The sequence below is a fragment of the Hippoglossus stenolepis genome, chromosome 20, assembly GCF_022539355.2.
Source record: "Hippoglossus stenolepis isolate QCI-W04-F060 chromosome 20, HSTE1.2, whole genome shotgun sequence".
In the NCBI taxonomy this organism is placed as follows: domain Eukaryota; kingdom Metazoa; phylum Chordata; class Actinopteri; order Pleuronectiformes; family Pleuronectidae; genus Hippoglossus; species Hippoglossus stenolepis.
Genome location: NC_061502.1, coordinates 17308650 through 17326644, shown reverse-complemented (window position 1 = coordinate 17326644; position 17995 = coordinate 17308650). Strand labels below are relative to the sequence as shown.

General features: G+C 42.4%; 1 protein-coding gene across 5 annotated transcripts in view; it reads left to right on the top strand.

The window, feature by feature from the left end:
- The window catches only part of ryr3 (ryanodine receptor 3), a 90796-nt gene that overhangs the window by 2451 nt on the left and 70350 nt on the right, over positions 1-17995 (top strand). For all 5 annotated transcript variants that reach the window (XM_047338156.1, XM_035144420.2, XM_035144418.2 and 2 more), the window contains exon 2: positions 13118-13237. In XM_047338156.1, the coding sequence (XP_047194112.1) occupies positions 13118-13237 (120 nt within the window). The remainder of the gene's footprint in view (positions 1-13117; positions 13238-17995) is intronic.

The following is a 17995-nucleotide window of genomic DNA, read 5'->3' as shown; positions in this document are numbered from 1 at the left end:
GGCATCCTGGTTATCTGATGACAACAGCGATTTGGGATGGAGGGAGGGTGGGGAGGTGGTGGTGGTGGGTGGGGGGGGCTTTCCCCTGAGGTCCACAGGGGCCTTGTTATCAAACCTCAGTGGTGAGAGAGACGCGCTCTCACAGGAAGCCTTAAAATACGGGTGCTAATTGAAATACACAATGTTATAAGGGTTGAACATTATGGAACAAGCCTGCGTACAGCTCACGTGTCTCTTCACGAGGAGTCAAAGCCGTTGAGTTGATTCCGTCAGCAACTGGATTTATTGTTGTTTAATTTGTGAGGATTTGAAAGGGAGCTTGTAGTTAAAAGGTCAATTTGCAGCTGTTGTGGGATTTATATGAGTCACAAATTTAATATGAGTTTCCTGTATACCTAATCAAAATGACACTGGTATACGATACTACTGTCAGGTGGTGACAGATGTCCAGAGACTGTGATTGGGTTTCAGTGCGGACGCCGTTGATGTGTAATGTTGGGAAACGCTGGCAGCGATGAGAGTTTATCTGTCAACGAAAAGCGTCCGAGAGGAGGAAAATGTTCCACCTCGACTTCAAGGTGAAGACATCACGACTTTCTGTGACTTCAGAGTCCCACAGTGAAACTTTTCCTTTGTACCGAGATTTAACATTTATCATCAACTCTCATCTTCTATGTACAACTTATTTAAAAATCTTTGCTCACTGATTAGGGGATGACTTTTTCTTGGAAAGCTCATTAACCTTCCAGAGATTTAATTTGAAATAAAACTGATAGGATTAGTGTGGTGTACAGTCCGCTGAAGATTGGGCTTGTTTACGATCATTCTTTAGTACAGTTGGAACACTCACAAAATAGTATTTTATATCTGTGCCAAGGAAATGCTGCTGGTTTTGTTTTTATTCAGTTTTGGTTTGTAGGCGCTGGAGATGCAGACAACATTGTCCTGGAACGAATTTATGCAGGAACACGGGAAATATGCAATGTAATTTGCTCGGTTTGCAAACTGCAGTATTATGGGAATTCCTAATTGCAGTGTCATTAGATGATGATGTGCAGTCACCTATATTATACGGCGCGGTTGCTAATTGTGTTGCTGTGTGAAATAATGATGTTATGCTCCAACAAAGAAGAAATGTTAAGTTCATTCTCATATGAAATGACACTGGAGTGTGTTGATGTAATTGGAAATTGTAGAATGTGATTGGGCTGAAAATTAAAGTCTCCTTAAGGGTAGTGTTGGTAAATTGTTTCTGAAATACTTTATCTCAGACCGACCTGGATGAAATGACCGACCTGCCAGCTTGCGAGCACACCTTGACCCGAGTCTTCACCTGGAGAGATATTCACCACTGAAGCAGAGACGATGACCAGAAGTTAGCGAGCGAGTCACGGAAATAACGGCTTCTTGGAGTTTTCAGCTTTGACGGGGGGGGGGTGTATCGGGTGCATTGTTTTTCAAATTGTAGCTTGCTCTTGCTAGCTTTTCCAGGATTACCAACCCTAGCTTTAAACCTATTCCCCCAAAAGCCAATGTCCAATCATGGCTACTTTAACTCGACACAGCAGGAGGGTTTGGAGAGTTTCAATCTTCACAACTCAAAACACATGAGCAGAAGTGTGAAGCATAAATTCATTATAGCATTATATTGGCCAAACACACCCTCATCTAAAAAGCCTTCGTAGTTGTTGTACACCCATAATACTGGTGCTAACTTTCTCTACCCTGCAAACAACACAGTGTTTTATATTTCAATCTCTTGGATTATTAATAATTGGTGGAGATTCTGGCTTTTTGTCCGGAACATGCAACTTTAGTCTTTTAGCACAATGTCAAATCCATTGCAGAGAATGTTTTTTTAACTATTGCATCATGGCACTAACGTTAGCTTAATTATCTAGCTAGGTAGCTGTAGCTAATAATAATAACTTAGATCTCATAAGAAGACTTTTGAGTGGTCAAACTTTATGTAAACGACACCCGAGCTGTGTGAGAACAAAAAGATCAGAAGCAACAGGCACGAAGTTGGGTTGGGTTAAACTAACAGTCCACATGTTGTTGTGTTTAATCTTAGACTGTAGATTTTGTTTATACCTGTCTAGAGTATATATTAGTTTTAACCACCATTGTCCAGGTGAGCCACTGTTGCACCTTTTTGAAACCAGGTGATCGACCCTTGCTTCCCTCCAGTAGCTCCTCCGGGGCTTATTTGGAGTTTATGTTCTGGAAGCCTTCTGCATACCAAGGCGAGGACTCTTGAGGTTTAAATTTAGCCTTTTTAAAGATGATGCTTCCACAGCACATACAGCCCCGCTCCCCCTGGCACTCAACCACACGGCAGAGCATGAATCTGGGCAACACAAGCCCAATGACGCTTTCAACCCAAACTGTATCCCTATAAACATTTTTATAGGGATAGAGTAGCATTTGGCAATCGCATGCTTGACACCAACAAGTAATATACAGCATTTTGTGAAGCTTAGTATGTCAACGTAACGGACACCCTCAGTCAGACTTGAAGTGCTGCACTAAACGGACAAAGATTAAATGAACGTGGTGCAACTGTGATTCTTTTCTTAGAGATTTAGGTGGTAAGTTTGATGCTGAGTCACTGCCAGTGGATATTTTGGGGGAAGCTGCAAAAGTTGCATTATTGGAAATCATTGTTTAAGCCGTGTATAAAGATCATACCCTAGGTAAGGATCTTAAATCGTGTACTGAGGGATGAAGAGCGTAAGCTTATTGTTTGATTATTGTCGTGATAATGACGGGTTTGGTAAAGTTTCATCGATTGCAATCGGCTAAACGGTTGAAAATGTCAGACATCATTGAGTGGAGTCAAGTGTCGGTATCTTTAATTTGATATTAACTGCAAAGATTTTTTCCTAGAGGAGTCGCGCACTTGTTTCTGCAGATGTCAGGTGATCGTCAGGAGGAAAGAGTGTAATGAAATACGACACTCAGTGGAAAGCCGGTTCACTCCAACACTAATAACACAGAGAGGTAATAAGCTGCATTATCACTGTGCACAATCCTGTCTCCTGCAACATAACGTTCAATTATGTTGTAATAATATTTACTGCCAATCAAGTGCCAACGCAGAAAGGGCGACGTGGTTGCGGATGAATCAACTGTGCATTGAAGACAGGGGTTCAAATCCCTTCATAGATTTGGAGCCAGAGTTGATGTTTTTAAGGTTTAACAACATTATCCCCATAGTTACCTCAACTTAATGATTATTAGTTGCTATTGTATGAGAAAAAGAAAGAGATTGCAAATGTCCATAGTTGCTGTTTTGGGCTTTTGACCATATCGCATTATATTCATCATTATATTCATAGTTTGCACAAGTTTGTCTAAATAAGTCTTGTAGCCGTCCACGTTTTGGTTCACAAGGAAATGCAACGTCCGGCTCGCTCTCATTGGCTACTGCATTGAATCGTTTGGCCAATCAGCAGCGCCCTCACCATCTTCGGGACAGCTGAGTCGGACCTGACCTTGTGCTATTAATCAGACTTTTAGTTTCTTTTTGGCCGAGCACTGAAGGATTTCTTCTCCACTGGGGCTTAAGAGTTCAACTTAAAAGTTTATTCTTGTCCTTGGAAATAACAAACAATCTCATGTTCGTTTACGAGATGTTTTCGGCCCTTTCCTTCGCATAAGACGATCTCCAGTGACACTAAACTTACTGGTGATAATGTCCAGTATGCATGATTAACAGAACAGTAAATCCTGGTGGCTTTGCATGTCTCTGGCAGAGTTTTATATTTATATCACAGGTCTAAGGAGAGGAATCTGCTGTGGGAGTTATTCTGCAGGAGAATGAATCAAAACCAAATGGCTTTTTCTGATTGTTGGACTATGAGCTCATGTATCTGAATGATGCCGACTGCGTGCAGACAAGAATAATCAAAAGTAAGGAGCACCGTGGACTAGTAATTTCTCTGTGAGAGGAAAATCCATCCCAGCTCTGAGTCATCATTCCAGGGTCTTACATCACACTTGTTGATGCCCTTGCAAAGTTTCTCTCCTCAGAGAGAGAGAGAAGAGTTGGCGTTGTCTCACAGACTCAGGTGACCCCCCCCCCCCCGCCTCAGCCTGATCTAAATTAAATGGGAAGGATTTCCTCTGTATTGATTTGAGCAAGCTGTGATGGCAGCAGGGTTTGTCTGGTGGCTCCTGCTCGCTCAGTCCTCAGCGCTGAACGACAGCGGGGCTGCCGACGTCCTCATCATTCTCGAAACTTGAGGTAAAGGTGGCGGCATTTAACTTCACAATCTGGGCTTCAGTGCTTTTCATTCATAAATTACATCCGAGGGGTTTGACTCTGTTTGGTTAAATCAGAGAGAACGCCATCTTATCTTTGTGTCATTATACGTCTTCGACCTTGAAGTGGCGTTTGAAAGCTCATGAAATACACATGAATTATGAACGGGAGTAGGAAAAGGCTCTTTCAGGCCACCGCGGCGACAGTGTGGCCTCATGTTTGCATTATGTAAGTGTGCATTCCCTAAAATACTACTTATTAATATGGAAAAACTTCTGTTTATCTGTTATGACTATGAAGTATTTTGCCTTGACTGTAGCTACAACCTCTCTCACAAATGTAAAGAACATAACTAACTTCACAAAGGATGAATTATACAATCATAATAAATACATTCTTTGAGTTATTGAGTGACTTTAAAGCACATTTAATACTCATCAGGTTTCATATCAAAACCAAATAAATGTAAATACATTTAACTTGTACCTTGAGTGTACTGATGTGTCAGCAGGAGACATGATGCAGAGTATTGCTGTGTTGGTCCAGACACAGTTAGAAGTAGAATCTCAGCAGCAGCAGCGTGAGTCGACTCTCAACCCGAAATAATTACGTTCATTAATCAACCAAGGACTAAGAAAGGTGCGGACAGTGAGCTTCTCAGCCTTTTAAGTGTCCCTCAGGTCACTCGGTTCATTTTCATTTAATGCCAACATGGTTCCGTTTGTTTTAGGCTCTTTGGTCATGTTTTTTGATTTATACAGCCGGAGGATCGTTTGGTCACTGTCTGAAACTCCTCCCATATTTACCTGTTGTGTAATTTATGTACGTGTTCATAGTGGCCTCTGTTATAACAATGTCACCTGACCTCTTTTGCTCCTTTCATAATTACTATGGCCACAAGAAGTCACCGATCAATATCATGGAACAATGGACAAAACTAACAATGACATATTTAAGTTGATGATATGATGAATTTCTTAACTCAGTATTTATAAATTGAGCAGTTGTGTTAGTTCGTACTTTTCCAAGTGGAGCAGCAGAGTCTGGTGATTATTCTCTGTTGGTTCATCACTTCAAGCGAAACTTTTCACGGTCACGTAGTTTTCACGATGTAATTCCATACGTAGTAAAACTTATAGCCTGAGATTATGTAGAGACCTTCAGTGAGCAAAGCATGAAAGTGACTTTACTATAGAACACCTTGCTATTCAGTCTCTAAACAGCATTTGTGCAGTAGTGTGCCTTGCTCGAGGGCAACTCATAGTAATAATGGGCAATCAATCACTTCTACAACCACAATCATTTTTTGGTTGAGTGACTGATCCCATTTAAATTATTTTCTGACAAGACGGGATTTGAGGATGTTTTACTTTAGGAAAACATGGCTCTATTTGTCATTCTGCTAATAACCTGCTCATTTTTTGTTTTTCCGTAAACCCACTGAAATCCTCGAAACACTATTTTTCTATTTGCTGTGAGCGGCTGCGTCTGACATCGTGTCGCTTGATGGATCCGTGAAACTATCGTCAGTCCTTGCAGACGCAGGTTTATCGTGTCACAGGCTGCTGCTGATGTTTTTGCAAAACTCTTCCATGCTCATTGAATTGATCTTGTGTCAGGTCTTGAATTCTGAGGAAAAGTGCTTGATTTATCACACTGACGTCTTCTGAGGACTTTTTTGCAGCACGACAGCTGAAATCACAAGTGAGCATCAGAACTGGACACATGTGGGATGGAGGGTAAAATAACTGTTGGCTCGGGTCAGGAGCTGAGAGGAGAGAAGAAGGTGTTTGCCTCCGGTGAACGTCTTCACTTCACCTTTTTTATGCACTTCTCTTTGTCTGATTTTCACACACACACACACACACACACACACACACACACACACACACACACACACACACACACACACACACACACACACACACACACACACTCCTCTCTTCACACCCCACTACATCTTGCCTGTGTCTGCTCTGTCTCATCAGACAGGATGATGGACATTAGAGCAGCTCCGGCTCCGTCCCCTGACCAGAGGCGCCCGCAGCTCTCAGAGCTTCTGCCTCGGCCTCGCATGCACGGAGACCTTTTATTATTTGAAGCCGCACTGAAGCAATATGCATGCAAACGAGGCCTGGAAAATCCAATTTGTTACAGGAACACCATACAAATCCTGGAGTCTGTGATCCATGGCCGTGTACCGCAGGGCGAAAACTTGCTTGACTGTGGCAATTTTATTTTATTTAATTTTTCATATAGAGTTCAGATGTGCACTGCATTATTCATTTTGACCCATGATGTCGTCTCAGATATGCTCTCACAATTATATGCTTATATAACGTATCTGCACACACAATGAGTGTCATGTTAAATGGATCTTAACTGGCAAATTGTACGGATGAAAAACCAAACCATTGTTGAATATTAAAACGCAATATTCCCTGTATTTTATCAAGTGTAGTGACAGGACAGTGTGTACTTCAGCAAGGGATTGAAACACTGAAGACATTTGTCTGGAGGAACCCCCATCTGTGGAGTATATTAAATCCATCTTGTAAAATAAATCTGAAAAAAACTGAACCCGAATCGAATATAGCCACGTCCAGGCGCAGCCAGGAGTGCGAGAGTAAGAGCCACCTGTCAACCCACAAAGGGGGGTGAGCAAATAATGACAGCAAGGCCGGGACATTTAGCAAGTGCCCTGAACACCATGCAGACACTCACTGCTGAAACAGATGGGCTGACGGCTGAGAGGGAAATACACTGATGTGGGGTTTTCCATCCCTCTCGGAACAACAACATACCTCCTCTGTGCAGTCGTGTTGTTCCATCTGAGCAGTAAAGTGCCTCATTGGCATTCAGGAAAACACACACTCGTGTTATTATCTGTAACAAGGTGCACGAGGGCTGTGTGCAGCTTGTTTGTTCCTAATGAAATTTTAGTAAATGAATAATTGACACGGATCAACGTTCCCCTGCTGAGGCGGCTCCGTGTTTCGCTTCACAGCGTTTTTTTTCTGTTCTCTGGAGCTAAATGGCAGCGTGGATCTAAATCTCATTCATTTAAAAAGCCTCATTAATCAGTTATGATCCAAACGCTATTGAGTGGCACGGTGTAACTGCTAATGCTGCTTAAACACCGGGTTGAGCAGATAATGAAGTGTTATTGTGCAGGAGAGGGTTGTGAAGGTTTAAACTTTGTGAGTGAAGGGACCTTTTCTCTTCATCTGCCTGAGTTCTGCTCTCAGTCGCTGGTAGTTACCAACTTTTTTCCCCCATGAGTTCAAGTTAATGGCTAAATCGATCAATTATCAACACATTCTGATAATTTTAGGGCTAAACTTTATGACGACATTGACTACGCTGAAGAATGGAAACTTTCAGCGTCCACAAGCACTGATCTATGAGTTGGCTCCTCTGGATGACAATGGTTTGCATCGGTCATGTGCTACTGTGGAAACTTTAGCAAACATTAAGAACAATGCAAGAGTGAGCAAGATATAAGTTTTAAAGTCAGGCGTTAAACAGCTGTTAATCCACTGCTTATTTAGGCGGCGGTTACTGTTTAGTGTAAAGCCCAAAGTAACGTCTTTAACTGTCTCTGGTGTCACATCTGAGAGACTGAGACCAGAGACAGTTCCTCAAAACAATCAATCACCTCATCTCTTGCTGAAGGTTGAGGGCAGAGGATGTGTCACCTGGAATATGTGAGATTCAAATAAAATGTGATTGACTTCTCAAGATGTTTGCAGTTACACTATGTGATGATCTATTAATCAATTATTTAGATTGTTTCAGCTCTAATTTGTTTAATCTACTTATTCCTACGTCACTGTCCGCATTGATACGAACTTCAAACTTTACTACAAACTTTTCATGGAAGTTATTAGACTACAATGACGGTTTCTTTCTGTCGCCAAACAATATGGATCAATGTGGCGTCGGGAGCTATGAAACCATCCAGTTAAACTTGTGTACTTGACATGAACATTACACATGCGTCTAATAACAGGGTTTAGTTTGACAGGTATATAAGTACACTATAGACTGTACTCACAAGTTTTTATGGGTTACACATCCTCACAGTTCTTACAGAATGTTTAAGCCTCACATCGATATATATATATTGGATTTTTGTTTTATTGCTGTTGATGAAAATTATATTGCAATGTTATTTTTTACCCAGCCAACAGCAAATCCTCCAAATGATCGACGGAATAAAACGTAAACATTAGAACCTATATTAACGTATGAGTTATTTATCTGCCAACTCAGTGTCTGACCGTAAAGCTCGATGCTTTAGAGTCAGTTGTTTCTTCTGCCTCTCTCTGTTGTTTACGGCTATTTTTCACTGTCACTGCTCTGTTTTCAGCTGCTCCTTTTGACTTTTAATCAGACTGTCACTGTTAGTCCTGATTCCTCAGGCTCTACAAGGCTTCAAAAATCTAACGTTGGGTTGAAACTTTGTGTGAGTAACAACTTAATTATTTGTCGTCAGGTGCTCGTGTTTGGACGGATCACCTGAGAATACAAAGATTCTTAAGCTGTGCTGTATTTCACAGCTCGGGATTTCAAAAAACAATCCTGGCTTTGTCTTCATCTGGGCTTTGAATATCTGTATATCTGTGACAGACAGCTCAGTGTCAGGCCCTCGTCCAGCTTATCAGGTTAAACTTCTCACACATCCACACTGTATCTGCTTTGCTAAGCTAAGCTTCACTCAAAAACACGTAGCTCAACCTGTACTTAGCACCCTGTCCGACATTTATGAGAAACACGACTCCTGAGCAGTCGCACCGATCTGGACGCGCTGAGGCCGTGTGAACAAGGAGACAAAGTTTCCTTTATTCCCTGCAGTTTTTAACCCCTGTCCGCCTGTATTCCTTCCCATTGCTCGCCCGCCGATTCCCACTGAGCATGTGCAAGGCATGCGTGTCAAAATAGCAGCGCTGAGGGATTGAACAGATTCACCTTTTCTCAAGTTCACATTGGTGGCGGCACTGGGTGAGTTGTGGGAGTTTCTTTGGCACGCCGGAGCACTGGGAGTTCTCGGGTTTCAGCTGGCGGCTGCATCGGGCGCGTACACCGACGCACCTGCCGCTGTCCGTTAAGACGCGGGGAGGCCGGCTGCCTGAGCGAAGCAGCCGGGGGCGAGAAGGGGAAAGCAAGAGAAGGGGCGAGGTCAAGGGGGGGTGTTTTGAGGGGGCAGTGTTACATCCAGCTGTGTGTCAGTGGTTGTTTCAAGTAAACTCTGTGTTCTAAACATTCTTTGTTTGTCGAGGACAAAGAAGTGTTGGTTCTGCAGGATCCAGAGGGTGCAGTACTGAGGATGGGTGGGGTCGGGTTGGGGCCGCTCTACACTTGGATGGTGGGTAGAGCAGCCACCCAACCCTCCCTTACCTCCTCCTCCTCCTCCAGGCCAGGACCCTATACATAGTACTGATGCTGCTCCTTAGCTGTCTAGCAGATGGTCTCACTGCTGCCGCGAGGATCACTTTGCCTCAGATTCACCAGATTCCCTGGCCGGGGATCAAGTCAGGGGTGCAGAGGGTCGACGGAAAGTGTCTTGGCCCCGGGTGCGCACGACACTTTCATTAGTTTCTGAGATCTGATCACAGCGATTGTGTCTTTATGAGATAAATCCACTGTGCATCCACTCTCGACATCAAACTGTCCCGTTAAACGGTGTCTCCTGAGGCTTTTATTTATTTACTTAGAACGACGTTGGCACCGTCGTCCTTTCTGCTCCTCCGCCCTTCGCCTCGCAGCGCTCAGATGACTGGATGACGTCCAGTCCATGTCGTGGTTTGATCCCCGGTGCAACTCTGACCACTTCTGGTTCTAAAGTTGCATTATCAAAGTGAGGGGGGGGGGGGAAGTAAATCATTGTGCAGACATTGATTCATATGATTTATCTCGCCCCTTATTGATATAAACAGGGTGAGCAAAGTCATAAAAACACCTGTAAGTGGAACCCAACGCGATTCAACAGCACCACAAACTATAGTGTGTCCTTTAAAAAGGTTGTATAGTTGACATATCACCACTTAAAGGAACAAATGCTGATCTTTATGACTTTCATCAAGAGAGTTTATTGCAGAACATGGTGTTTATCATCACCTAGCTTGTACTGTAGCAGTTTAGACTCTCAAGTTAGATTTAATTGCTGCTTTAGAAGATTCCTACTGAGGTTTTTTCACTTTAATCCCCTTGTCTTGCACTAATAATCACCTATTGACTTGCTCATTAGCCTTAAGAAGGGTGTGTACATACACGGCCAGACGCAGTGTGTCTGTGAAGTAATGGATGCGATGCCCTGCTGGTTTCATAAAGCCACCAGAATTCCAAACAGCTGAAAATAAAGAGGGGGTATTTCCTCGATTTTAAAGAGGTGACAAGTCTCCGGTCATCCTGCGGCCATATTGAGTTCCCCCTCACGTCTGTATGGCCTGAAACAACGAGCTGTGTTTCCTCCATCACACAACGACCAGGACAAGCTGCAGCTGCTATTTGGAGCCAACTTTAATGCTTTCTGTAATCAGCAATTCCCCCCCCCCCCGAAGCCCAGAGTCGCATTGTGGGGTATTTAAAACACTGCTGGTATGGACTGATGTGCCAGCTCAGCTCCTCATTTACCAAGCCAGTATCATCGCAATGCGTTATTTTATCCATTAACAGGGATTTTTATTGCCTCGGAACACAAACTGACCAAAATATCTAAGCCAAATATTCAAGAAGCCTTTTATTGGAGCTGCTCTGATTACCATCTGTAGCAATTAACTGCTTTATAAATCACTAAATGCCTCTTTAATCTTAGGGTGTTTATTCATCAATTTCAGACGTGTTTTTTCTCGTTAGGCAGCGTTTTCTGAGGGAAGATTTTAATTACATCTTGACTTCGTCTGCTAGATGTAAAGATTCAGTTTACTTGGGGTAAAATACAATATAACCAGTGTTTCCCATTCATTTTCTAGACTGTGACGGGCGGCCATAATCTAATTTGTCCTTCCCCAGTTTCATAATGAATGAGAATTTGTTTTTTACATTGTTCATAATAACATTAGACAGATTTGTCTCCTTTGTATGGCTGTGTACCCACTCGCCTGCTTGCACTACTATCCATAAAGTTTTTACCGTCCACACAACAGTCAAACCACATAGCCTGCCTTTCACTTTTGTGTACCTGAAATGCTCCTATAACTCCTGCCATATAACATCAACTACTAAATTATCTTGCACTTAAATTACAGGGGATCAGTGATACTTTTAAGAAACACCATACATTTTCATTTGTTGCAGTTTTTAAACTTTGAAACGTGTGCTGTGTTGCCGTGGCCTCCCTCGTTGTAACAGCCAGAGTGTGGATCTAATTTGTGATGCAATGCCAACACAAACTGGAGCATCTTCAAAAGCTATGAAACAAAGACACCGACTTCTGTCCTCCTGCAGTGTCTGTTTGAACTTTGACGTCTCCTGACAGAAAATGAAAAATATACTTTAGTTCCCAGAGTTCTGTGTTGGGTGCAAGAGCTGCCAGTGAATGCTTTCTAATGCGGGAAAAATATCAATGGGGAACATCGACAGACTGAAAAATCCTATTAATCTGTTGTCTTCACACAGGGGCGCTTGCTTCGCGATCACAGTAAATGTTTGGGTTTAGTTTTAGTGGAGTCTTTGTTTAAAAATATCGTCAGGGTCTGTTATCTTGCCTCCCAGAGTCTGTGGGTGCTGTGCCGCCTGTATCCAAATCTATTGAATTAATACTGCTGTGAAGGAGGTGGGAGCCAGCACCATGGCAACCATCAGCTCAGATTAGTGTGGGACGTGAGCTGGCAGGAGACATGCGCACAACACACACACACACACACTACACACACACACACTACACACACTACACACACACACACACTACACACACTCACACACACACAAACAAATCGATATCTCTGCGTGTGATGCCGAATGGAGGCTGACCCTCTCCATCCCGACAGATACAGATGTTCATTTATCGGTTGCACTGATTGAATCGAGGTCTGCCTCGACTCCCACTGAGACACTAGAGCCTGTAGAACACATTTAGAAATGATATCACTCAACTCACTGCTGCTGATCAATGTAGTTTTGGTTGTATTTCTTTTTGCCTCTAGATTTAATTTGACAACAAGGGAATTCCCTCGTGTGACTTCTTTTCATTCTTAATTTATCTGCGAGAGCATTTTGGTCGCAATGTGTGTAATTAATATCTTGTCTATCTTCTTATCCTGGCTTGAGGGTTGAATTTATTTATCAATACGTGACAAAAGTAGACTAGAGACACTTACTAGAGCACAAAACCTCCGCCAAGGCCCAACAGTCCCCTTCCAAAACCACATTTAATGCTAAATCCACATTAAGATATGCACCAAATTGAACACATTCATATATATCAGTTAATTCATTTAGTCGTTTTTGCATAATCCTGCAAACAGAAACCAAACGAATGAGTTCAAACCCAAAACAAATGTAAATATTTAGGATTAACGTTGCCTGGTCCTCAGGCTATAGTTTATTTTATTTTCTTCTGCTGTGATGGATCTTACTCCTCTCAGCACATTTACACCTCATGATGATAAATCAATTTGAGATATACCCGGTCAGGCTTCACCCCATAAATTCCAGGATTTATTTTATATGCTGCTTTAAGTTTCAATATCAGCAGTGACACATGTAATTCATAGGTGCACGTCTGGGAGTTTAAAAACCTGAACTGGTAACGAATGAAGCCACGTGTTTGAGCCCAGATGGATTTTCTTGTTTATTTTGCACACTGTTGATGACGATTGGCATTAATCCCCATGTCTCCTCTGGCAGGACGATGAGGTGGTGCTCCAGAGTGTGGCCACCATCCAGAAGGAGCATTGCAAGTTCTGCCTGGCCGCTGAGGGACTCGGAAACCGTCTGTGTTACCTGGAATCCACTTCGGAAGCTAAGGTGAGGACGCCACACGCGGGTTGTTTGTTGTACTGTGAAGAAATGACAAGTCAGTGGAAGTTTGGCGTGAGACGGGCTGTGTGACCTTTAACCTTTAGGGCAGAACTCTGGAGACGTTTGCCTCTGACAACTGGTGCTGACCAATGTCTTTTAAGCTGAAAATCACTTTTTTCTTACTTTTGTTTTGTAACCTTACAGCCCTGATAGATGAGTTCACCACCCATCACGTCTGAAATGTGTTCATTTGAAAGGAGGTTTTCAATTGGATGTTATTTAAAACTATTAACTTACTGTTAGTTTAATTATTCGGTCAATATTTAGGTCTGTTTGGTTCAATTAGCTTGAACCATTGTTGTTTGAAGTGACAGAACCTGAAGATTTCAACCATTTATCCATGAGCTTTATACTTAAACTGTTTGTATATTACTTTTAGCCTATTTCTATCATTTATCCATAACTTTTTACTGACTCAAAATGTGTTTTTTAAAATTAAATCTTTGGGTTTTTCTGAAATTAGTTGAACTACTTAATTGATTAAAGAAAGCAGCTTTTCAAGACGATGAGTGCAGCTTATTCAACTTTTTGAAACAGACCCAGATATGAATATTCAGACATTTCATTTTTACAAAAGATAGATTGGTGGTAGACGAATTGCATTAATCTGAAGGATGATGTTAATTCCACAGAAGTATGGAAACTTAAAAAGGTCTGAGCTGTATTAGTGTGTGTTATGATTGTGTCTCCTCTTGAAAATTAATTACTTCTCCCAGTAAATGGATCCTGCAACAATTAACATGGAACACCCATACCCTCATTTGCATAGTTAAATATGGTGCAGAAAATAACGTTGCATCCAAATGGAATCTGCCGTCCAGTTCTGCTCCTTGGCAACGTCTCCTCCTAATAACAGAGTGTAAATCAAAGAGACACTTGTGATGTCTTTCCCTGAAACCCATCTGTTTACCCCCTTCTCCTTCCACCCACTCGTACTGAGACGAGCTGTCCTGTCAAATAATGGGATGGATTTAAAAAAAAGTGCAGATTCTGTGGTGTCAATTACAGCTAATTCGATTTTTTAAAAAGCAGACACACACACACACATAATCTCAAAACAAGTGTCTTGGTGGTGCAGAGGATAAAACACTCCCTCACTGCTGCAGCGATCCCGGCTCAGCTCCGGGCCGCGGTGCTTCCAGTTTGGCCACAATCCCCCCGAAAAAACACAACTGACAGTGTTTAGGGGGTCAGTTGGGGGTATTTGCACTCGTTTCTGCACCGGTGCATCGCAACGGTGGGTCATGGAGCCCGGACAGACACAAAACAACAACGAGAACAAACACGATGCATGAAGCGAGGCTGTGATGTTCTGGTTGTTGCCGCTCCGCACTGTGACTGAACAATGGGAGTTCGCTGTTTTCTGGTGGTGTAGCAACACTATAGGAGCCGTGGGTGACGAGTTTACACGTCTCATTAATCTTCCTTTTGACAAGAGGGACTGTGTGGTCTTCACGAAACAAGACGTTCAAATGATGCAGATCGTTTTGGCTCTAGAGAATATATTTCTTAATCGGAACATAGTTTGTTTTATATCATTATGTGCATCATTAGTCACGATAGCATCACTGAGGTGTTTCAACGGCGAGAGGTCAGTGAGTTACGCAGACGTCTGTGCGACAGACAATGCAGCACATATGCATTCTGATAACGTGCTCACCATTTCAACTTTGGCCTCACACTCACTTTACATGTCAGAGGGACGATCACATGATCACAACTCTCCTCTTGCCAGGTTCGCATGTTTTTTATGAGCTGTGCATATCACGTAAAGCCTGATTTAACCTGGCCGCCGCTGAGGAATAGGACTGTAAATAAGATTAGGGGACGTGCGGGCATGTTATTGCTCATCCACCTGGAAGTGTTGTTCAGCTGGAAGGGGCAACAACCTGCAGAGCTCCACCGACAGCCCGTCACCAACACCTCTCCCCTCTCACCTTGGTGCCGGGGACAACGCTTCTGGTTCCTCCTTGGGCGTGAGATGTGAGTGAGTGTGGAGGGTGACAGCTGGGGTTTGGCACGAGGGGAGGGGCCGTCATCTGCTGCCTGTCCTCAGGTGCTGACACCTCGTTTCCCCCGGATCCTAATCGAGCTCGGCTCGCCGTCGCTGCCGGAGGTCGAGAGAAGTAACAGCGGAGTTTAACAGGGAGTCATTAGATCCAATTAAAAGAGGAGTTCTGAGACTGTGAATTGAAAGTTTGCATTGTTGCATATATGATGTCAGTGGCACATATACTCATCAGATTAGATGGTGAAACATCTGCATAACTTGTATTGATATCCTTGTTATCATAACTAATTATATTAAATATATATTGTTTTGATTGTTATTGTTGATATTTTAATTGTATTTAAAGATAAGGCTGGTAATATATGCATGAAAAGACCAAAACCATCACTGTTGACTGACTCTCCTACTTTAATGTGACGCTTAAGATGTAAATCCTTCAAAATTGAATAGATTTATAATTTCTTTTTCACATTATAGACAGATATCAAAATAGTCACTGTTAACACCAGTGGAACTCTATGTAACAGAGGAATGAGGCGTCAGGCTTTTGGCTTCATTTGCTTGGTAGCAGGATGAACTCTTCATTGGTTTTGGTCTTTTCATGAAATAAGAAATAAACTCTGATCCCTTTACTGGTAGATAACCTTGAGAAGATGGAGGCGTCAACTTGTTACACATCATTTGATCTCCTTTTCAATAGCCTGCATATAATGTCATAATCCAAATGTTACAGCTCATATCATTGTATTGCCTCAAGATCCCCGTGGAGTATGGAAAAAAACATGACTTTCTTAAAGGTCGATTTGACCACAAAGAGGATTTGCTTTATTCCCGAATGTTCCGCATGCCTTCGCAACACGAGAAGAAGTATGGTAATTGGAAAATTGGCAGTAAATAATTCATAAGAGGTGTTAGCTCGGCAGCAGCCGGTCGCAAATTAGAAGGTCGTATGTCATCGTAGGTGTAGCTGCATCGGCAAAAGTTAATATTTAACTTTTAATCTCTCGTTTTGTGGTGTGATTATTAGATTTTAGGGCCGCTAGCCTATTATAAATGTGTTTGTTGTATTATCATAAATATTGTATGATATTGATTTGTCTTTTTCCATGAGAGTTAATAGATTTGTTTGTCGCTGGTACACACACAGACACACACACAGACACACACAGACACACACAGACACACACTGGTGCTGAAGGTCCCCGTGCATGTGTTGAGTTACAGAGTAGCACCATCCTCATTATCCCCCAGCAGCTCTGCCCTCTCATCACATTTCTCACTTCAATGCAGAGTCAGGCACTCGGCACCTTAACTCATTCCTCCTCTGTGTTGGGGAGAGATGGATTGTGATGCATGTCAAGTGAGGGGGGGGTATTGTTATGAAATGTGATGATAAATAGCATTGAATGAGCAGTAAATAATAATAGGATGATGTAAAGATATGAGCGTAGGGATATGAGCTGATATGAAGGTGTGAGAGACACTTGTCTACACGTTGTTGTTGACATGTCAGTGGTGTAATATTAATCAACAGTGCCCTCTAGCACAACAGGAAGTAAATTAATTTTTCTCACCCTGACAAGCAGAGACAATTAGTGAAGGTTTGCTCCAGCATTGTTTTTTAAATTGAACATAATTTACAAGCATTTCGTCATCTCGCCTTTTTCTAGCAACACAAATGATGACAAATGAAAAATGATCGTCTCCAAGTCACAGCAACACACACACACACCCTCATATTACACTGGGCCTGGTTGTCACTGAGCCATTTATGATCATTAAACGTATTGAATGTTTGTAGATTTACAGACGAGCACTTTGCTGAGATTGGAAGACAAATGTGCAGAGAGCCAAACAAGCCTGTTTGCTGAGGAGTCAAACAGGAGCAGATTAATTATTGGTCAGTGGAGCCACAGGCTGCACACCTTCCCCTCGGCTCTGCTCACGATCCCCAGCCACTTGTTAGCAACACGCCAGCACGGCGGCGGGAGTTGAGGTCATCAGAATTATTTATGAGCAGCAGTCATCACTGAGCTGGTTAATCATTTCACTTGGTCTCTGGTCCCAGATCAGGGGCCTGATGCAGTTAATTCCATAGCCAATTGCTGCTATGGAAATATTTATTCAATTTGAGAACGTAGATAAAATGTTGATGCTTGTACGTTTAAATAAATCAACACAGTTTACCAGGGCTGCATCTCCCTGTTGTTATTAGGTCTATTCATTTCTTCAAGATGCATTAAGATAAATACATCCCTGCAAATATTTGCTATGGAAGAGAAACATGTGAAAACAGTATGTGGGCACAAAAATGAAAATGAAAGCAATGTGCAGTCAGGAGTGTTTCAAGGGGTTTTGGGGGCCCCAGGCAAAAGGGGCCTGGGGGCACCAAAGGTCTGTAATTACAAAGTTTTGCAGAAAGCTGGTGGTATTGGGTCTTTTGGGGGGATTCCTCACAGATCAGAAGAATTTAAATCTCCAAATTGTTGTTGCTGTGGGCTAATGTAATGAGTCATTCTCTGGGGCCCCTGTCAGCTTGGGCCCCAGACAACTGTCACGTCACGGTCCATCAAAATTGATATGTACAGTTTTACAAAGTCAGTAAGAATCATAAAAAAAGGTTTGTGAAAGTTGAAAACCATTTTTCTCTACACGGTTAAGTCTCAAGTTACCGAGAGGTTTATTATAAAGTT